This window comes from Grampus griseus, assembly GCF_964374135.1.
Source record: "Grampus griseus genome assembly, chromosome: 1".
Classification (NCBI taxonomy): Eukaryota; Metazoa; Chordata; class Mammalia; order Artiodactyla; family Delphinidae; genus Grampus; species Grampus griseus.
The window spans coordinates 77,433,912-77,456,520 of record NC_139017.1 but is presented as its reverse complement, the minus strand read 5'-3'; the positions used below and the strand labels follow the sequence as shown (position 1 = coordinate 77,456,520).

Here is a 22,609-nt window from a genome sequence, read left to right as displayed (position 1 = left end):
AAATCTGATGTTACTTTTATCTGCCTTTGGACAACTGGTATATTCAACAAGAGAAGATGCAAGGGCAGTTTCTATGCAACAGGTGCTGGATCTACCTGGATTGGCACATGCCAATCTGTGTTTCAGATGTACATGGGGAAATATAAGCCATGATCGGGGTGGAAAGGATATATTCCACACAGTTACAATAACCTTTAAAGGCACAGCAGCTGGGGTCAGGAAGAGAGATGTGGGCAAGACAGAGAGTCATCTTCTAACTTACATCATCCCATGGTTTGTGAGCTGGAAATGTGGGAAGTTCCCCTGATATGTGCGCACTATAACTCTGCTGGGATTGGCTAGGCTGGTGGTTTCACAAGAGTGACAATGTCCACAATTTCCAAGTGTTCCACTAAGCAGTCATGACTAAGTGAAGGAAGGAGTGAGCAGATTGCTTTTCAAAGTTGGGGTCACACCTCCATCACAACTCCCATATAAACTGAGGGATGACACTGCTGTGTGGGGAAACTCAAAAGTGTATCTGTAGCAGAAAAAAATAGTTAACCAAATTCTTCCTAAACTGAGATAATTGAAACCTAAAAAGTTAAGTGACTTGCCCAAAGTCACATTGCACTGATCTATTTGAAATGTTATTAAAAATAACCTTAATACCATGTATTAAGCAATTATTACCAAGCTTATTAAAAACCTCTGAAGTGTTGGCCAGAACTTGCTCAGTGGGGAAAAGCTAGTTGAGAGTGATGATTTATTTTGTACAATGGGAACCATTTTCTCAATAGGACTCAACTAAGGTAGTATATGTTCTTTATAAAAATGTTACCATGAATAGAAAAATCATCATTGTCTAGAAAAAAGTCTGAGATGACTTATTGAGAACAAAAGAATTCTGCTCAACTCCACTGGTCCACAGAGAAACAGCAGTCTTTTCAGGTAAACAAGCTGTACATATATTTCTATCTCTAAGATTATGTAATGATATAGAGACTTTCAATTTACAGGTTAAATTGACTGAAGATGATGACAAGGACCACAAGGCAACAGGGAAATATGGCTTTGGGCCTTTGGAGTTGCAAACGAGCAAATGCATAAGAATACATTATTTTGGAAGAAACCTTAGCAACATATTTGGCCATAAAAGCCACTGAACACTTAATCCATGACCTCACTCCTCACTCCTAGTTCTTAGGTGGAGCTACCTACTGCCCATATTGATAATCCCTGGAAGAAGGTAGTTTTCTGAATGTGAATATCCTAAACTATGGCCCTGTTCACATCTTTCCCTCTCTCCACCAAGTTGGGCTTCTTTTTACACAGAAGCAGAGATAATGGGAAGGCCCATGATTTCATAGGATCTATGAAAGCACCAGCCTATGAAATGAAAGGCCCTCCCTCCCCCATGGAAGAGTGTTCATGACTTTAGACATGAGTGATGACATATTCCAGTTCCTGGAACCATGTTGGGTAAGAATGAAATCACCTCTTGCCTTACCTAGAACCTCCCCCAGCCTCAGCAAAGAAGTTCCTCACTCTGGAGTAACTGGGGCCACCACGTCTAGCTGGATTTATACCCCCTTCCTCTTCTGACAACCCCAAAAGCTGGCAGGTTAGCTTCTGGGTACAGCAAGTACTCATAGGGACACAAATGTTCCCGTTCACAGGTGTGCTCAATGCTATGGCCCATCACACTCTTAACCTCTGATTTTCCCAGTGAGTTCTACTTCTGGAACTTCCCTGGAATCTGTCATGAAGAATTATCACAGGAGCCAGGATTAGGGCCACTGGACTTCCCTTTTGTGTACACTAGTGACTTTCTGATACGTTATTCATCCCCTACCTCTTGGTGTCTCATGCTAGCAAATACAAGGGGTGAAAAGTTATAGCCTCTAGGATGGGAATCCTCATCTAATTGGAATTTCCCAGCAGACTGGGACCTCTGATAGCCATGTCCCCTTTAGTGTCTGTTCTTAGCAATCACATGCTTCCTTGCCGATCCTTCTGTTCTGATACTGGTTCTCATTCATGTTTCATTCTGCCCAGGTGTCAGCAGTGTTCATCCTGCTTCCCCAGCCACATTGCCAACCAACCATTTAGAAGCCAGCTCTTCCCACTACCTCAACCCTGCCCAGCCCCTCTCTCCTCTGAGGGGCACCATAGAACTGGGCAGAATCCTCGAGCCTGGGTACTTGGGCAGCAGAGGCCAGTGGGACATGATGAGGCCTCAGAAAGGGAGCATATCTGGGGAACCATCTTCAGGCTCCCCCATGTACCAGCTTAACTCCAAACCCACAGGTAAAGCACAAAGCCGAGCATGTCAGCCAGTGAAATGAAATCTCAGTTAGGATCCATGCCTTTCCTATCTGGGTAGTGTTTTCCATTTCTCCTCTAGTATCTGCCTCACAGAGTGGGGATAAAAGGAAAGGGCCCTAGCAGTGCTCAGTCCTTCCTAAGTGCATCCGTTATCCTCTGTGCCCAGGGCCTCGGTGCTGAGCAAGGGTATGAGAAAGTCCGTGGCTACCTCTGTGCTGTCACATTCATTCTTCTCTGTCCCTGCATCCTGGTCCCCTCACAGCCCACTCTCAGACCCTTCCAGAATGCCAGGCATGAACAGTCACAGAACATTCTTCCATCAATCAGGAGTTGTTACAGAAAGGGGGGGTGGCGCTATTTCTACACAGATCCCTACCCCTTACATAAATCCTGTGTACAAAACCAAACTCTCCCTCTCCCTCCAAACTCTCCTGGTCAGGTCTGAGAGACATCTTACCAGCTGGAGAGGTTTACCTGTACAGCTGAAGGCTGGGATGCAGCCCAGTTCCAACAGCAAGAGAATTGTGATTTTCAGAAAAAGGCTGCGTCCAAAGCAAAATGAGGCAGTTGACGTAGTTGGTCATCAGCACCCCACCCACTGCTCTTTACCGCATCTTTTTTATTTTCTTGAGGGTGTTTTCTCCAACTCTCTCATCAGCCTTCAGATCCCTGGATCAGCGCAGACTGTTTCTTTTTTCCAGATTAAAAGTAATTTGAGGGAAGCGTTGGGTACTAGTCATTAATCACATAGGATGAGTTGACATGAGGTACTATCTTTTACCTTAGGCCTTCACTCTAAGGGTGGAGGAAGGGCTTTGTCCCTTGCTAACGAATGTTCAGTCAAGGGTCAGTAAGAGGAAAGGTGTTAGGGTAGAGTGAGGCCTTCCCTATTACACTCGAAGTCAACTCAGGAAATGGCCACACCTGTCTAGGTCCTAGACTGAGATCCACAGCCTTCAGTGATTTTTCTAAACCATGTAAAACCCCTTACACTTACCAGTTACCCTGGTAGCTGTACATGTACAATTACAACTCCCTTACACGAACCCCTGCATGGGAGGAGGCCCATGGGGCTTGGTTAGCACCAGCTGTCCTGTGTTTGAAGCCAATTTACTCTTTAAACAAAGTCACCTGAGCTCCTGGATGCCCGTGAGAGAGACCGGTGATGTTTAGGGATCTTGCTGAGAGGCCACTGGCCAAACCCCACCCCCCCCATATGGGCCCCACTAGTGACCAGGATTCTCCATCTCACACCTCCTCCTGTCCTGCTGGGTGACTGCAGGGACTGACCTGCTAGAGGAGCACCTTGGTGAAATCCGGAACCTGCGCCAGTGCCTGGAGGAGTCCATCTGCATTAACGACCGCCTGCGGGAGTAGCTGGAACACAGGCTCAGCTCCACTGCCCGCGGAAGCGGTAGGAGAGGCCCAGGTCTTCCTGTTTCTGGTTGTAATTAGGGAGCTGCTGGAGGTCAACCCCTAGGCAGACCTTCGCAGATTTCAAAGCACTGAGGTCTGCTTTTCTGTATTTGCTCCTTACATCAGCAAGGCAGGGGGCAAGTACTATGCTCCCGTTGCAGCTGTATCTGAGCTCAGAGAGTAACTTTCCTTGCGGCAGGTCTAACCAGGTCTGGTCCCCAGGATCCTCTGACTTCTCTTCCATCCGAATCTGCTCATATCTGCCTGCTGACTTCTGTGTCCTGGTCCTGTGATTGGCAAGTGGTAGAGCCAGGTCTGCAGGGCCTCCTCCAGCCGCTTACCGAGGTGGCCTTCCTCCCCCACCCCCGCCAGGCTGCTGACACTTGGAAGCCATCCCTTCCATACGCCCTTGTCCTGCCCACACCTCAGCAGCAGCTATTTAGGGGAAAGGGCCTCCTGAACAGCTACAGCCAGGGCACGTGGTAATGCACGCACAGAACCCACTCAGAGGAGCCACAGGAAAGCCAGGCATTCAGCCCGTCAGGCTTTAGGCCCAGGATGCGAGTTCTCTGGGTTTTCTGCTGGGTTGGGATAGTATCTTTGGAGATACAGAATGAGCAACACAGAGAGCATCTGTTACCCAAATGTGTAACTTGCCTGCTTGCACTTCCTGGGACAGGACCCACCTCTAACTTCTACAGTCCGGGCCTGGAGTCCACACCTCAGCTCTGCAATGAGAACAGAGTCCTTAGGGAAGAAAACCAGAGGCTTCAGGCTCAGCTCAGTCATGCTTCCAGAGGTGAGTGGTCAAGAGCCGCAAACTGTGGTTACTCCCTTTCCTCCCTGCCCGTACCAGTCACCAACTGGAGAAGCAAAGAGACGAGGTGGAGAGAACAGAGCTACCCAGACCCAGCAACCCCAAACTCCCATAGCTATTCTCACTCTAGAAAGGGCTACTTTCTGCTAATTCCCAACCACGGGCCCTCAGACTCCTAGGCTCCAAGCACTAGGGCTCTAGGAAATCCACCACTTCTGTGCAATCCCCCTGCAGATACTGTCATTAGTTATCAAACTAGATTCCAGTTAGTGCCTGTTCTACCTGCCCACAACTCACAGCTAGTTTGGACCTAGGAAAGGAAGGAACATGAGGCCTATACACTCTCTCAGGTTTCTTCGGACTTTGCTGCAGCTCTGTGTATCCCTCCCATGCTGATCTGCTATCCCCATATCTCCTCACCACCTCCTACTCATACACTCAGGGCTCCTCTTTGGTTACTAATTCTCACGATTATTGTTGGGCTGCACCGTGCAGGTCTGCAAGCCTTGTAATTCCCCAGCTGCAACACCAGAGAAACAGCCCATAGACAGTGACAGAAACAACGTTCAACAGATACAGAATCTTACAAGTCCTAAACAAAGGTCCTGGAGCGACGCTCCACAGTGTTCGGCAAACAGCAGGCAGAACAAGGCAGCAATCTTCACTACTCGGTGAGGGAGGCGACCATTTATAGGGAGAATTGATGTCAAGTAGGCTCACCGGGGAAACCAGAGCCTGGGGGTGGGGGCAAGCATGTAGGTGGTTACTGATTAAGCCCTATAGTTAAGCAGATTGGATAGTCATGTAGGTGAAGGAGGGGCTGGTCAGCAGAGAATGGACAGAGAGCAAGAGAACAGCCATCTTGAATGGTCTGACCATACAGTTGTGTCTGGAGGTACCAGCAAAACATCCTCCAGAGCTTTCCCAACACTAGTCAGTGGGCATCCACAGGTGGGCATCCTTTCCTCTGTGGGCTGAGGGGGGATTGGGGAGCCGACCGAAGTCCAACCTAAGTGTTGATTGATTTAATCAAATCAATATATCATAATTAACAAATTATTTTTACTTATATTTATTGAATAGTCATAAAAGACTAAGAGTATTGTCCAAAGGATTAAGCCCAGAATGAAAGATTGCTTGTGGAAAAGGAGAGAGACATCAAGAGTTATTTCTAAATTAGCCTCTTCAGAGCAAGAGATGTGAGAGGAAAGGTCACTGCTTGGGAAGATAACAAAAGCCATAGATAAGGGAGAAGGTAGAACTTCTAAATTACCATTGCATGCCTGGAGAGACCAGACAGACCTCCCAGGTGAGAAGACAGTAAGATTTTAATGAGCTCAATCTGCCAGGCCCAGGTGATTCCACCCCAGACGACTGACAGCCCCGGAGCCTTATTCTCAGAATCCCTGTCAATAGTCTTTGAGAAACCATGAAGATCAGAGAGATGCTGCAAGACCAGGAAAGGACAGATAGCTCTATTTGCAATATGATGAAAACAATATATACTAAAAACTGTAGACAAGAAATTTTGATGTGGATCCTTGGCAAAATTCAAGAACGGATTACTGCACAGAAAGTATGTGAGGATTTAGAAAACAGTGAGTGTCAGGAAGCAGAGTGTTTTCCCTAAAACCAAAGTGGGCCATATTAAATCAGAGGATCAAGGGCATTGCACAGATAGAGGTTCCCATTCCCCAGAGCGTGTGCATGTGGTGAGCAGATACTCGCTTTTCTTCCCCTGGTAGCATAAGCTGGCCTTCCTTTTGCCTTGGTTCTTTTGTCAGGATGGAGGCAGACCTCTCCTCTGCGGTGGCTGCTTTCAGTGCAGCTCTGACTCCATCCCCTCTCCCCACAGCCCTGACCCCCAGGATAAGTAATCAAAGAGCAGAAGGAAAAGACATGGAGGAGGCAGAGACACGAGAGCCCTGGTAACCCCTAAATGTTCCGTTTCTTTAACTTTCTGAAGTTTGGCTGTGCTGAAGTTCAGGACCATGTTAAAACATCAACATCGGGCTTCCCTGGTGGCGCAGTGGTTGAGAGTCCGCCTGCCGATGCAGGGGACACGGGTTCATGCCCCGGTCCGGGAAGATCCCACATGCCACGGAGCGGCTGGGCCCGTGAGCCATGGCCGCTGAGCCTGCGCGTCCGGAGCCTGTGCTCTGCAACGGGAGAGGCCACAACAGTGAGAGGCCCGTGTACCGCAAAAAAAAAAAAAAAATCAACATCTCCTTTCCCATCCTAGCCCACCCCCACCTCCAGGTCCACATAGGCAGGATCACAGAACGTCACCAGGAGTCACCCAGCCTCTTGTAGCCACCCCCTGGAATCCCAGAAAATCACTTACATCTGCGTCTCAGGGTCAGGCCTGGGGAGAGTCAGCCTCCCCGTGGTGCTCTCAGATCTCAGACTGCTTTCTGGTTGGTGACCTTGGATAGGCAGGTTTCAGGATCCCTCCCAGGTGTTCTAACCCCCAAATAATATCGCTGATACTTTAGGGAACCCAACTATGCTAATTCCAAAGGAGGGGGTGTTTGGGGAATTCCCTGGCAGTCCAGTGGTTAGGACTTGGTGCTTTCACTGCCATGGCCCAGGTTCAGTCCCTGGGTGGAGGAACTAAGGCCTTGTAAGCCGTGTGGTGCTGGGGGGAAGGAAAAAAAGAAAGGATTGTTTTGCCATCTTGAGATTGGCACAAATATTCAAATATTAACCAACTAGCAGACTACCTTAGGCCAGCCCTGGCTCCCCAGGCGTGATATCCAGGCGTAATATTCCCAACGACCAAGTCTTACTTGTGATGCCCAAGTGATATAACTATAGTCAGCATGAAATCTGCATGAGCTCCTGTTCACAGCTGGGAGCTTCAGTGTGGCCTGGAGTCAGGTTCTCCGCAGCAACAGGAGTGTAGCCTCTGCTAATCTGCACCGGGGCTTCCAGGTCCTCAGTGCTCCCACCTCATGGCCCATCCTGAGCCACCACCACCTGCTGGAGGGATTGAGAGGCTTTGATGAGGGAAATCTGCTCCAAAACTACTTGAGAAGATGGTAGAATCCTATCTGGAGCTGTAAAGAGCCACCGAACACAGGGTGCTTTAGGCCTTCTGACCGTTGACAGAGAGCCTGTTTTTCTTCCCAGGGAGAGTCCATGAAAAGGGAGCTTCTGGAACTGAGAACCAAACTATCCAAACAGGAGAGTCTCCTTCAGAGCACAGCTGAGCATCTGAAGACCGCCAACCAGCAGAAGGAGAGCATGGAACAGTTTATCTTCAGCCAGTGTGGGTGCCCCCAGCCAGGGAATGGACAGGAAATGGGGGTCCTTCCAGGTCCGCCACCTGTGCTGTGAATGGACAGAGACCAGAGAGGTTAGGGGATGGGGGAGACTGATGTGACGTCTCTAAACCTCCTGTGCCATCAGTAATCGTGGAGGCAGAGGAGGGGACACGGGGTGGGGGGCAGCAAGAGACCCCGAGTTGAGTGTCCAGAAAGACAAGCTTTAGAACACAAATCCAACGCAAGCGTGGGCCCACTGGTAATTTCTGCCTTGGGGGCTGCTTTCTCGTTTCAGTGACCAGGACACACGATGTTTTGAAGAAGGCAAGGACGAATTTGGAGGTAAGGAAACTACTGCACCAGTCGGAGCCATAAAGCCCACCCCAAACCTATCACCGTCTGTCATCAGAGTGTGCAGGTGATCCTTGACCTGCTCTGACCTTCCAGGAGCAGATGTCTGGTCCATCTGTGGGAGCTCGGGTCCTCATGGGCATCCCTCTAGATTCCATCCTCATCAGCCCTCCACCCTAATCAGCAACCTCCCTTGACCTCTCGGTTGACCCTTACTTTGTCATCATCTTCTCTCCTTACTCCAATTCTGTCTCCTTTATGCCAGGTCAGGAGTGGGGAGAAATGCAGTTCAGTTGATTCTCGAGGTCAGAGGACATATGGGGTCTGCCTCTGAAGGAGCTTTCAGTAAAGGGATCCTGAGGCCTGTCTTGTGTTCTGGGGTTTCCTATAACACCTTATGAAAAAATAACAGCAAGGGGCTTCCCTGGTGGCGCAGTGGTTGAGAGTCCTCCTGCCGATGCAGGGGACACGGGTTCGTGCCCCAGTCCGGGAAGATCCCACATGCCGCAGAGCGGCTGGGCCCATGAGCCATGGCCGCTGAGCCTGCGCGTCCGGAGCCTGTGCTCCACAACGGGAGAGGCCCCAACAGTGAGAGGCCTGCGTACCGCAAAATATAAATAAATAATAACAGCAAGATATAACTTTTTAAATTGATTTCATTGCATACTGTCATGGTGAAGAAAGCAATTTGATTTGGACATATCTTTTTCTGTTAACAATAACACAAAAGAAAATTGTTGGTTCTTATTGATCTAAAAGAGAATATGGTAATAATAAAAACTAAAACTTAAAGGGAAAGATTTTATATATATGGCAGACATTCTCAATGTTTATTTAAAACAGTAACATATTCTCTAGCAAGCTCTTTGAACAAAACTTGAGGTGTTAAAAATGGCTTAAAAATCAGAAGCTAGTGGGGCCGGGTCAAGATGGCAGAATAAAAGGATGTGGAGCTCACGTCCCACAGATACATCAAAAATACATCTACATGTGGAACAGTTCTCACAGAATGCTTGCTGAATGCTGGCAGAAGATCTCATAAAACCAAAATTGCAAGAAAGGTCACCACATAACTGGGTAGGACAAAAGGAAAGAAATCGGGACAGGACCTGCGTCCCTGGGAAGGAGCTGTGAAAGAGGAAATGTTCCCTCACCTTAGGAAGCCCCTTCATTGGTAGGGAGATCATCCAGGACAGAAAGGAAGATTCAGAGGCTCAGAGAAGAGTGCAGCAGCCAGTTTGCAGCAGGCAAAACAGAGACAGACCAGCACAGAGGGGCTGTGCCACCTCCGGGCACTCCCCAGCCCAAGACACACACTGGCTGGTATACACAGGGGCAGAGGGCTGAAACTCGGGCTTCAGGGGACAGACCCAGAGAGAGGACTGGGGTTGGCTGTGTACAGACAGTCTGAAGGGGCTGGCGTATGGTCCAAGTCACAACCAGCAGTATGGGCAGGAAGAAGCCCAGGGTCCAGCCTTGCAGCCCCACTGTTAACACACTCCCTAAGGGAGGGACGGGGCCTGCCATGGCAGCCTTATTCTGGTGTGCTCACAGTGGGTGCAGCTCCACCTCTAAGAGTTCTGGGAGCACACAGACACTGGTAGGTTGGCCCACACATGGAGTCAGGGTTGAAATCCAAGCTGATCCAAGTGGGAATTCAGAAGTAGGGCTGAAATCTGAGTCTTCTCCCTGTGGCTGTGCAATTCACAGATTGACCTGCTGCGGGTGGCTTTACAAACTCAGTGCCTGCAGGACATCTGAGCAGTTTACTGGTTATCCTATGGCTAGGGTGGGTGTTGGGATATGGGCTGGCTGCAGGCTTTTCTGGCACATATATGTGGAGATGGAGCCAGGATCTGAGTTGACTCAGTAGCTCCCACAGTGGGTCCAGGCACACAACTATGGTAGTCCTGGTGCCTGACTTCAGCGGTTCTGTGCCAAAGGATCTGTGCTAGTGGCTTTGTGAGCACAGTGACTGACAGACACCTGGGCCAGTTGCCTGAATGCCCATGGTTGAAGCAAGGCCAAGGGCAGTGTCAAAAACAGTGTACTTTGTGATCCCACACAAGAGGTGACAGGCAACACCACAGAGTGCACTTTCCAGTGGAAAGCCTCTAAAGATGAATACTCAGTGGCTCCTCTCCCAGCAGGGGTGCTCCAGTCCCATGTGCCTCACACCACAGTTCAGAAATGGATCTGGGGCTGTCTACTTCAACAACTGGGAGGAGACCCTGCATTGAACAGGGCTGTGACAACCACAGAGCAAAGAGGAGGCCGCACTAAACATCCAGTGCAAGCTCTGGTCACCACAACAATTACATGCCCTATCAAGGGGATAATGGCCAGCACACACTGAGGAAAGACAAGGCAGGAATCCATACTAAAAATAGCCCTTGCAGCAAAAATATTAGACTCACAGAGGCTACACAGGGATGCTCCCACATAAAAACAGCCCTTCAAGAGATATGGGAACATATGTATATGTATAACTGATTCACTTTGTTATAAAGCAGAAACTAACACACCATTGTAAAGCAATTATACTCCAATAAAGATGTAAAAAAAAAAAAAAACCAGCCCTTCAAGACCACAGTAGATAGAACTACCAGATGACCCAGCAATCCCACTACTGGGCATATACCCTGAGAAAACCATAATTCAAAAAGAGTCATGTACCACAATGTTCATTGCAGCACTATTTACAATAGCCAGGACATGGAAGCAACCTAAGTGTCCATTGATAGATGAATGGATAAAGAAGATGTGGCACATATGTATAATGGAATATTACTCAGACATAAAAAGAAACAAAATTGAGTTATTTGTAGTGAGGTGGATGGTCCTAGAGTCTGTCATACAGAGTGAAGTAAGTCAGAAAGAGAAAAACAAATACCGTATGCTAACACATATATATGGAATTTAATTTAAAAAAGAAAGGTTCTGATGAACCTAGGGGCAGGACAGGAATAAAGACTCAGATGTAGAGAATGGACTTGGGGACACAGGGAGAGGGAAGGGTAAGCTGAGATGAAGTGAGAGAGTGGCATTGACAATATATACACTACCAAATGTAAAATAGATAGCTAGTGGGAAGGGATATCAGCTCGTGCTTTGTGACCAACTAGAGGGGTGGGATAGGGAGGGTGGGAGGGAGATGCAAGAGGGAGGGGATATGGGGATATACGTATACGTATAGCTGGTTCACTTTCTTATACAGAAGCAACTAACAAAACAATGTAAAGTAATTATACTCCAATAAAGATGTTTAAAAAAAAAGACCACAGTAGATAGCTGTTTCTCCTAAACTCATAGAGTCAGAGAAATATAAATGAAATGAAGAAGCAGAGGATCCACTCCCCATTAAAAGATCAAGAGAATTCCCCTGAAAGAACAATGAAAGTGACCTCTCCAGTCTACTAGACCTCGAGTTCAAAAAGGAGGTAATGAAAATGCTGAAGGAATTAAGAAAAACTATTGACAGAAATTCAGATTACTGTAAGAAGGAACTAGAAACTATAAAGAGGAGCCAATTAAAATTAGAAAACTCATTTGCTGAAACAAAAGCTGAGCTAAAGGCAATAAATAGCAAGCTGGATAAGAAGAACAAATAAGTGATCTGGAAGATAGGATAATGAAAATCACCCAATCAGAACAGCAGACAGAAAGACAAATTTTAAAAAATGAAATCAATATACTAGACTGGTGGGATAATATAAAGTGTGCCAAGCTATGCATAATTGGCATCCCAGAAGGAAAAGAAAGAGAAAAGGGGATCAAAAATGTAAGAAATTATGGCTGAAAATTTCGCAAACCTAAAGAAGGAAACAGATATCCGGTTACAGGAAGAACAGAGGGTCCCAAAGAGATGAACCCAAACAGACCTATGCCAAGACATATTATAATTAAAATGGCAAAAGTTAAAGAAAGGATTCTAATCATAGCAAAGAAATACAAAGAGTTAATTAAAAAGGAACCCCCATATAGAGCTATCAGCTGATTTCTCTACAGAAATGTAGCAGGACAGAAGGGAGTGCAAGATATACTCAAAGTCCTGAAAGGGAAACCTGCAACCTAGGATACTCTACACAGCAAGATTATCATTTAGAATAGAAGAAGAGATAACGAATTTCTCAGACAAGCAAACACTAAAAGAATTCAGCAATACTAAGCTTACTTCCCCCAAAAATATTGAAAGACCTTCTCTAAATAGAAAAAAAGCAGAAATCTATAGGAAAGAAAATCACAACTGGAAAGTAAATCACTTAAATAAGCTAGTACACAGATTTTTTAAAAATAAAAAAAAAATGTTTGTGAAAGTGATGGTAACTACAATGAACAGCAAAAGGGATAAACATGAAGCTGTAAAATTGGACATCAAAATCATAAAATGTGGGGGAGGAGAGTAAGAAAATGTAGATCTTTTTTTAGAATGTGTTCGAGCCTATATGACTACAGGTCTAAAGCAAGTAGATATAGTAATGGGTTAATATACTTGAAAAACAGTGTAACCACAAATCAAAAACATACAATAGCTTTTCTGCTCGTGGACGCCGCCGAGTAAGCATCGTTGATGTCTCGCCCCTCCTCCACTGCCGTCACGTCTAAGTCAGTCACCCAAAGAGCCCGAACAGCTGCAGAAGCTCTTCATCGGAGGTTTGAGCTTTGAAACAACCGATGAGAGTCTGAGGAGCCATTTTGAGCAGTGGGGAACGCTCACAGATTGTGTGGTAATGAGGGATCCAAACACCAAACGCTCCAGAGGCTTCGGGTTTGTCACATATGCCACTGTGGAGGAGGTGGATGCGGCCATGAATGCAAGGCCACACAAGGTGGATGGAAGAGTTGTGGAACCAAAGGGGGCCATCTCAAGAGAAGATTCTCAAAGACCTGGTGCCCACTTAACTGTGAGAAAGATTTTTATTGGTGGTATTAAAGAAGACACTGAAGAACATCATCTAAGAGATTATTTTGAACAGTATGGGAAAATTGAAGTGATTGAAATCATGACTGATCGAGGCAGTGGCAAAAAGAGAGGCTTTGCTTTCGTAACCTTTGATGACCATGACTCTGTAGACAAGATTGTCTTTCAGAAATACCACACTGTGAACGGCCACAACTGTGAAGTAAGGAAAGCCCTATCTAAACAAGAGATGGCTAGTGCCTCATCCAGCCAAAGAGGTCAAAGTGGTTCTGGAAACTTTGGTGGTGGTCGTGGAGGTGGTTTTGGTGGGAATGACAACTTTGGTCATGGAGGAAACTTCAGTGGTCGAGGTGGCTTTGGTGGTAGCCATGGTGGTGGTGGATATGGTGGCAGTGGGGATGGCTATAATGGATTTGGTAATGATGGAAGTAATTTTGGAGGTGGTGGAAGCTACAATGATTTTGGCAGTTACAACAATCAATCTTCAAATTTTGGACCCATGAAAGGAGGAAACTTTGGAGGCAGAAGTTCTGGCCCCTATGGTGGTGGAGGCCAATACTTTGCCAAACCCCAAAACCAAGGTGGCTATGGTGGTTCCAGCACCAGCAGTAGCTATGGAAGTGGCAGAAGGTTTTGATTACAGCCAGGAAACAAAGCTTAGCAGGAGAGGAGAGCCAGAGAAGTGACAGAGAAGCTACAGGTTACAACAAATTTGTGAACTCAGCCAAGCACAGTGGTGGCAGGGCCTCGCTGCTATAAAGAAGACATGTTTTAGACAATACTCATGTGTATGGGCAAAAAAACTTGAGGACTGTATTTGTGACTAATTGTATAACAGGTTATTTTAGTTTCTGTCCTGTGGAAAGTGTAAAGCATTCCAACAAAGGGTTTTAATGTAGATTTTTTTTTTTGCACCCATGCTGTTGATTGCTAAATGTAATAGTCTGATCATGACGCTGAATAAATGTGTCTTTTTTTTTTAATGTGCTGTGTAAAGTTAGTCTACTCTGAAACCATTTTGGTAAACTACCCCAACAGTGTGAAGTTAGTATTCCTTCAGGGTGATGCCAGGTTCCATCAAAAATTTATTTACAAAAAAAAAAAAGAAATTTAGTTACAACCTGCTTTGGTGGAGAAACTATTGTCTTCTGAAACTTTGGTGTCGTTGAACTGACAGTTACTGCGTTGTGACCTGGAGCTCACTGTGAAAAGGGTCACCCAAGCCAAGTCATGGAGTTTTTTTGATTATTAATATATGATTGTTGGCACATCCTATGCAATATATCTAAATTGGATTATGGTACCAGATATAGATGGGAATGAAGCTTGTGTATCATCCATTATCATGTGTAATAAATAAACAATTTAATACCCTCAAAAAAAAACATACAATAGATTCACAAAAATCAAAAGGAGAAGACAAGCATAATACATAAGACAATCATCAAACAACAAACAGAAAAACAACAAAGAAGAAATACAAAATCAAATGGAAAACAAGGTTTAAAGTAGCAATAAATACCTAACTATCAATAATCACCTTAAATGTCAATGGACTAAATGCTCCAATCAAAAGACATAGAGTGGTACATTTGATAAAAAAAAAATATGCTGCATACAAGAGACCCACTTTAGGGTGAAGAACACACATAGGTTGAAAGTAAGGAGATGGAAAAAAATATTTCATGCAAATGGAAATGACAAGAAAGCGAGGATAAGAATACTATATCAAACAAAATAGACTTTAAAACAAAAGCCATAAAGAAAGATAAAGAAGGACACTGTATAATGATAAAAGGATCAATACAAAAAGAGGATATTACACTCATTAACATATATGAACCCAATATAGGAGCACCTAAATACATTAAAAAATACTAACAAATATAAAGGGAGAAAATGATGGGAAGATGGCAGAGTAGAAGGACGTGTGCTCACTCCCTCTTGCAAAAGCACCAGAATCACAACTGCTGAACAATCATCAACAGGAGGACACTGGAACTCACCAAAAAAGAAGCCCCACATCCAAGGACAGGGGAGAAGCCACAATGAAATGGTAGCGGGGGTGCAATCACAATAAGATCAAATCCCATTGCTGCTGGGTGGTTGACTCTCAAACTGGAGAACTTATACCACAGAGGTCCACCCACTGGAGTGAAGGTTCTGAGCCCCATGTCAGGCTTCCCAACCATGGGGTCCAGCAACGGGAGGAGGAATTCCTAGAGAATCAGACTTTGAAGGCTGGTGGGATTTGATTGCGGGAGTTTGACAGGACTGGGGGAAGAAGAGACTCCACTCTTGGAGGACATGTACAAAGTAGTGTGTGCATCAGGACTCAGGGAGGGAGTGGTAACCCCATGGGAGACTGAACTGTACCTACCAGCTGCTGTTGGAGGGCCTCCTGCAGAGGTGGGGGGTGGCGGTGGCTTACCGCGGGGACCAGGACACTGGCAGCAGAACTTCTGGGAAGTACTGCTTGGTGTGAGCCCTCCCGGAGTCTGCCATTAGCCCCACCAAAGAGCCTGTAGCCTCCAGGGCTGGGTCGCCTCAGGTCAAACAACCAACATGGAGGGACCCAGTCCCACCCATCAGCAGACAAGCAGATTAAAGTTTTACTGAGCTCTGCCCACCAGAACAACACCCAGCTCTACCCACCACCCATCCCTCCCATCAGGAAGCTTGCACAAGCCTCTTAGATAGCCTCATCCACCAGAGGGCAGACAGCAGAAGCAAGAAGAACTACAACTCTGCAGGCTGTGGAACAAAAACCACATTCACCGAAAGACAGACAAAATGAAAAGGCAAAAGACTATGTACCAAATGAAGGGACAAGATAAAACACCAGAAAAACAACTAAATGAAGTGGAGATAGGCAGAAAAAGAATTCTTCCAGAAAAAAGAATTCAGAATAGTGATAGTGAATATGATCCAGGACCTCGGAAAAAGAATGGAGGCAAAGATCTAAAAGATGCTTAACAAAGACATAGAAGAATTAAAGAACAAACACCTAGAAGAATTACAGAACAAACAGAGATGAACAATACAATAACTGAAATGAAAAATACACTAGAAGAAATCAATAGCAGAATAATGAAAGCAGAAGAATGGATAAGTGACCTGGAAGACAGAATGGTAGAATTCACTGCTGTGGAACAGAATAAAGAATGAAAAGAAATGAAGACAGCCTAAGAGACCTCTGGGACAACATTAAACACAACAACATTTGCATTTTATGGGTCCCAGAAGGAGAAGAGAGAGAGAAAGGACCCAAGAAAATATTTGAAGAGATTATAGTTGAAAACTTCCCTAACATGGGAAAGGAAATAGCCATCCAAGTCCAGGAAGCACAGAGAGTTCAAGGCAGGATACACCCAAGGAGAAACACAACAAGACACATAGTAATCAAATTGACAAAAATTAAAGACAAAGAAAAATTATCAAAAGCAACAAGGGAAAAATGACAAATAACATACAAAGGAAATCCCAAAAGGTTAACAGCTGATTTCTCAGCAGAAACTCTGCAAGCCAGAAGGGAGTGATGGAAGGAAAGAACCTACAACCAAGATTACTCTACCCAGCAAGGATCTCATTCAGATTCAACAGAGAAATCAAAAGCTTTACAGACAAGCAAAAGCTAAGAGAATTCAGCACCACCAAACCAGATCTAGAAAAAAATGCTAAAGGAACTTCTCTAAGTGGGAAACACAAGAGAAGAAAACGACCTACGAAAACAAACCCAAAACAATTAAGAAAATGGTCATAGGAACGTACATGTTGACAATTACCTTAAATGTGAATGGATTAAATGCTCCAACTAAAAGACACAGGCTTGCTGAATGGATATTAAAAACAGACCCATGTATATGCTATCTACAAGAGACCCACTTCAGACCTAGGGACAAATACGGAATGAAAGTGAGGGGATGGAAAAAGAAAAATTAAGGAGGTGGACTTTGAGAGCAAGATTTATGATTTATTCCCCTTTTCCTCTTTCTGTGAGTGTGTATGTGTATGCTTCTGTATGAGATTTTGTCTGTATAGCTTTGCTTCCACCATTTGTCCTAGGGTTCTATCCGTCCATTTTTTAAAAATTTTTTCTCCTTAATAATTATTTTTTTATTTTAATAACTTTATTTTACTTTACTTTATTTTCTTTCTTTCTTTCTTTCTTTCCTTCCTTCACTCCTTTAGACAACAAATCATCTCAAATTGAGAATATGGACTTTGAGAGCAAGATTTATGATTTTTTCCCTTTTACCTCTTTTTGTGAGTGTGTATGTGTATGCTTCTGTGAGAGATGTTGTCTGTATAACTTTGCTTCCACCATTTGTCCTAGGGTTCTATCCATCCGTTTTTTTCTTTGTTTGTTTTTGCCTTTTTAAAATTTTTTTTCTCTTAATAATTATATTTTTATTTTAATAACTTTATTATATTTTATCTTACTTTATTGTACTTTATCTTCTTTCTTTCTTTTTTCCTTCCTTCCCTCCTTCCTTCCTTCCTTCCTCCCTCTTTCCCTCCTTCACTTCTTTCTTTCTTTCTTTCTTTCTTTCTTTCTACTTCTACTAATTATTTCTTTCTACTTTTTCTCCTTTTATTCTGAGCTGTGTGGATGAAAGGCTCTTGGTGCTGCAGCCAGGAGTCAGTGCTGTGCTTCTGAGATGGGAGAGCCAACTTCAGGACACTGGTCCACAAGAGACCTCCCAGCTCCACATAATATCAAATGGCAAAAATATCTCAGAGATCTCCATCTCAACACCAGCACCCAGCTTCACTCAATGACCAGCAAGCTACAGTGATGGACACCCTATGCCAAACAACTAGCAAGTCAGGAAAACAGCTCCACCCATTAGCAGGGAGGCTGCCTAAAATCATAATAAATCCACAGACACCCTAAAACACACTACCAGACGTGGACCTGCCCACCAGAAAGACAAGATCCAGCCTAATCCACCAGAACACAGGCACTAGTCCCCTCCACCAGGAAGCCTACACAACCCACTGAACCAACCTTAGCCACTGGGGACAGACACCAAAAACAATGGGAACTACAAACATGCAGCCTGCAAAAAGGAGACCCCAAACACAATAAGATAAGCAAAATGAGAAAACAGCAAAACACAAAGCAGATGAAGGAGCAAGATTAAAACCCACCAGACCTAACAAATGAAGAGGAAATAGGCAGTCTACCTGAAAAAGAATTCAGAATAATGATAGTAAAGATGATCAAAAATCTTGGAAATAGAATAGACAAAATGCAAGAAACATTTAACAAGGAACTACAAGAACTAAAGATGAAACAAACAATGATGAACAACACAATAAATGAAATTAAAAATATTCTAGATGGGATCAATAGCAGAATAACTGAGGCAGAAGAACAAATAAGTGACCTGGAAGACAAAATAGTGGAAATAACTACTGCAGAGCAGAATAAAGAAAAAAGAATGAAAAGAACTGAGGACAGTCTCAGAGACCTCTGGGACAACATTAAGTGCACCAACATTCGAATTATTGGGGTTCCAGAAGAAGAAGAGAAAAAGAAAGGGACTGAAAAAATATTTGAAGAGATTATACTTGAAAACTTCCCTAATATGGGAAAGGAAATAGTTAATCAAGTCCAAGAAGCACAGAGAGTCCCATACAGGATAAATCCAAGGAGAAATACACCAAGACACATATTAATCAAACTGTCAAAAATTAAAAACAAAGAAAACATATTAAAAGCAGCAAGGGAAAAACAACAAATAACACACAAGGGAATCCCCATAAGGTTAACAGCTGATCTTTCAGCAGAAACAGTACAAGCCAGAAGGGACTGGCAGGACATATTTAAAGTGATGAGGAAGAAAAACGTGCAACCAAGATTACTCTACCCAGCAAGGATCTCATTCAGATTTGATGGAGAAATTAAAACCTTTAGAGACAAGCAAAAGCTGAGAGAGTTCAGCACCACCAAACCAGCTCTACAACAACTGCTAAAGGAACTTCTCTAGGCAAGAAACACAAGAGGAGAAAAAGACCTACAATAACGAACTCAAAACAATTAAGAAAATGGGAATAGGAACATACATATCGATAATTACCTTAAATGTAAATGGACTGAATGCTCCTACCAAAAGACACAGATTGGCTGAATGGATACAAAAACAAGACCCATATATTTGCTGTCTACAAGAGACCCACTTCAGACCTAGAGACACATACAGACTGAAAGTAAGGGGATGGAAAAAGATATTTCATGAAAATATAAAACAAAAGAAAGCTGGAGTAGCAATTCACATATGAGAGAAAATAGACTTTAAAATAAAGACTACTAGAAGAGACAAAGAAGGACACTACAGAATGATCAAGGGATCGAATCAAGAAGAAGATATAACAATTGTAAATATTTATGCACCCAGCATAGGAACACCACAGTATACAAGGCAAATACTAACAGCCATAAAAGGGGAAATCGACAGTAACACATTCAGAGTAGGGGACTTTAACACCCCACTTTCACCAATGGACAGATCATCCAAAATGAAAATAAATAAGGAAACATACGCTTTAAATGATACATTAAATAAGATGGACTTAATTGATATTTATAGGACATTCCATCCATAAACAACAGAATACACATTTTTCTCAAGTGCGCATGGAACATTCTCCAGGATAGATCATATCTTGGGTCACAAATCAAACCTTGGTAAATTTAAGAAAATTGAAATTGTATCAAGTATCTTTTCCGAACACAATGCTATGAGACTAGCTATCAATTACAAGAAAAGATCTGTAAAAAATACAAACACATGGAGGCTAAACAATACACTACTTAATAACGAAGTGATCATTGAAGAAATCAAAGAGCAAATTAAAAAATACCTAGAAACAAATGACAATGGAGACACGACGACCCAAAACCTATGGGATGCAGCAAAAGCAGTTCTACGAGGGAAGTTTATAGCAATACAATCCTACCTTAAGAAACAGGAAACATCTCGAATAAACAACCTAACCTTGCACCTGAAGGAATTAGAGAAAGAAGAACAAAAAAACCCCGAAGTTAGCAGAAGGAAAGAAATCATAAAAATCAGATCAGAAATAAATGAAAAAGAAATGAAGGAAATGATAGCAAAGAGCAACAAAACTAAAAGCTGGTTCTTTGAGAAGATAAACAAAATTGATAAACCATTAGTCAGACTCATCAAGAAAAAAAGGGAGAAGACTCAAATCAATAGAATTAGAAATGAAAAAGGAGAAGTAACAACTGACACTGCAGAAGTACAAAAGATCATGAGAGGTTACTACAAGCAACTCTATGCCAATAAAATGGACAACCTGGAAGAAATGGACAAATTCTTAGAAATGTACAACCTGCCAAGAGTGAATCAGGAAGCCATAGAAAATATGAACAGACCAATCACAAGCACTGAAATTGAAACTGTGATTAAAAATCTTCCAACAAACAAAAGCCCAGGACCAGATGGCTTCACAGGCGAATTCTATCAAACATTTAGAGAAGAGCTAACACCTATCCTTCTCAAACTCTTCCAAAATATAGCAGAGCGAGGAACACTCCCAAACACATTCTACAAGGCCACCATCACCCTGATACCAAAACCAGACAAGGATGTCACAAAGAAAGAAAACTACAGGCCAATATCACTGATGAACATAGATGCAAAAACCCTCAACAAAATACTAGCAAACAGAATCCAACAGCACATTAAAAGGATCATACACCATGATCAAGTGGGGTTTATTCCAGGAATGCAAGGATTCTTCAATATATGCAAATCAATCAACACAATACACCATATTAACAAATTGAAAGAGAAAAACCATATGATCATCTCAATAGATGCAGAGAAAGCTTTTGACAAAATTCAACACCCATTTATGATAAAAACCCTGTAGAAAGTAGGCATAGAGGGAACTTTCCTCAACATAATAAAGGCCATATATGACAAACCCACAGCCAACATCGTCCTCAATGGTGAAAAACTGAAAGCATGTCCACTAAGATCAGGAATAAGACAAGGTTGCCCACTCTCACCACTCTTATTCAACATAGTTTTGGAAGTTTTAGCCACAGCAATCAAAGAAGAAAAGTAAATAAAAGGAATCCAAATCGGAAAAGAAGAGGTAAAGCTGTCACTGTTTGCAGATGACATGATACTATACATAGAGAATCCTAAAGATGCTACCAGAAAACTACTAGAGCTAATTAATGAATTTGGCAAAGTAGCAGGATACAAAATTAATGCACAGAAATCTCTGGCATTCCTATACACTAATGATGAAAAATCTGAAAGTGAAATCAAGAAAACACTCCCATTTACCATTGCAACAAAAAGAATAAAATATCTAGGAATAAACCTACGTATGGAGACAAAAGACCTGTATGCAGAAAATTATAAGACACTGATGAAAGAAATTAAATATGATAGAAATAGATGGAGAGATATACCATGTTCTTGGATTGGAAGAATCAACATTGTGAAAATGACTCTACTACCCAAAGCAATCTATAGATTCAATGCAATCCCTATCAAACTACCACTGGCATTTACACAGAACTAGAACAAAAAATTTCACAATTTGTATGGAAACACAAAATATCCCGAAGAGACAAAGCAATCTTGAGAACGAAAAACGGAGCTGGAGGAATCAGGCTCCCTGAATTCAGACTATACTACAAAGCTAAAGTAATCAAGACAGTATGGTACTGGCACAAAAACAGAAAGATAGATCATACTAAAAGATAGGAAGCCCAGACATAAACTCATGCACACATGGTCACTTTATCTTTGATAAAGGAAACAGGAATATACAATGGAGAAAGGACAGCCTCTTCAATAAATGGTGCTGGGATAACTGGACAGGTACATGTAAAAGTATGAGATTAGATCACTCCCTAACACCATATACAAAAATAAGCTCAAAATGGATTAAAGACCTAAATGTAAGCCCAGAAACTATCGAACTCTTAGAGGAAAACATAGGCAGAACACTCTGTGACATAAATTTCAGCAAGATCCTTTTTGACCCACCTCCTAGAGTAATGGAAATAAATACAAAAATTTAAAAATGGGACCTAATGAAACTTCAAAGCTTTTGCACAGCAAAGAAAACCATAATCAAGACCAAAAGACAACCCTAAGAATGGGAGAAAATATTTGCAAATGAAGCAACAGACAAAGGATTAATCTCCAAAATTTATAAGCAGCTCATGTCCCTCAATAACAAAAAAACAAATAACCCAATCCAAAAATGGGCAGAAGACCTAAATAGACATTTCTCCAAAGAAGATATACAGATTGCCAACAAACACATGAAAGAATGCTCAACATCACTAATCATTAGAGAAATGCAAATCAAAACTACAATGAGGTATCACCTCACACCAGTCAGGATGGCCATCATCAAAAAGTCTAGAAACAATAAATGCTGGAGAGGGTGTGGAGAAAAGGGAACACTCTTGCACTGTTGGTGGGAATGTAAATTGATACAGCCACTGTGGTGAACAGTATGGAGGTTCCT

At 43.2% G+C, this 22,609-nt stretch overlaps 1 protein-coding gene and 1 long non-coding RNA gene across 2 annotated transcripts; both read left to right on the top strand.

The window, feature by feature from the left end:
* Positions 1 to 1,853: 1,853 nt before the first annotated feature.
* On the top strand, positions 1,854 to 4,522 carry LOC309831742. The gene is made up of 3 exons (XR_014297631.1): positions 1,854 to 2,289; positions 3,590 to 3,721; positions 4,403 to 4,522. It is a non-coding gene; the product is annotated as an uncharacterized lncRNA (long non-coding RNA).
* Positions 4,523 to 12,846: 8,324 nt separating this feature from the next.
* Positions 12,847 to 13,715, top strand: LOC309833425 (heterogeneous nuclear ribonucleoprotein A1-like; the record flags this gene model as incomplete). Its single annotated transcript, XM_082671715.1, has 1 exon — positions 12,847 to 13,715. Exon 1 carries the CDS (start codon positions 12,888 to 12,890, stop codon positions 13,713 to 13,715), a length of 828 nt encoding a protein of 275 aa, XP_082527841.1. The 5' UTR covers positions 12,847 to 12,887.
* Between the last annotated feature and the right edge of the window lie 8,894 nt (positions 13,716 to 22,609).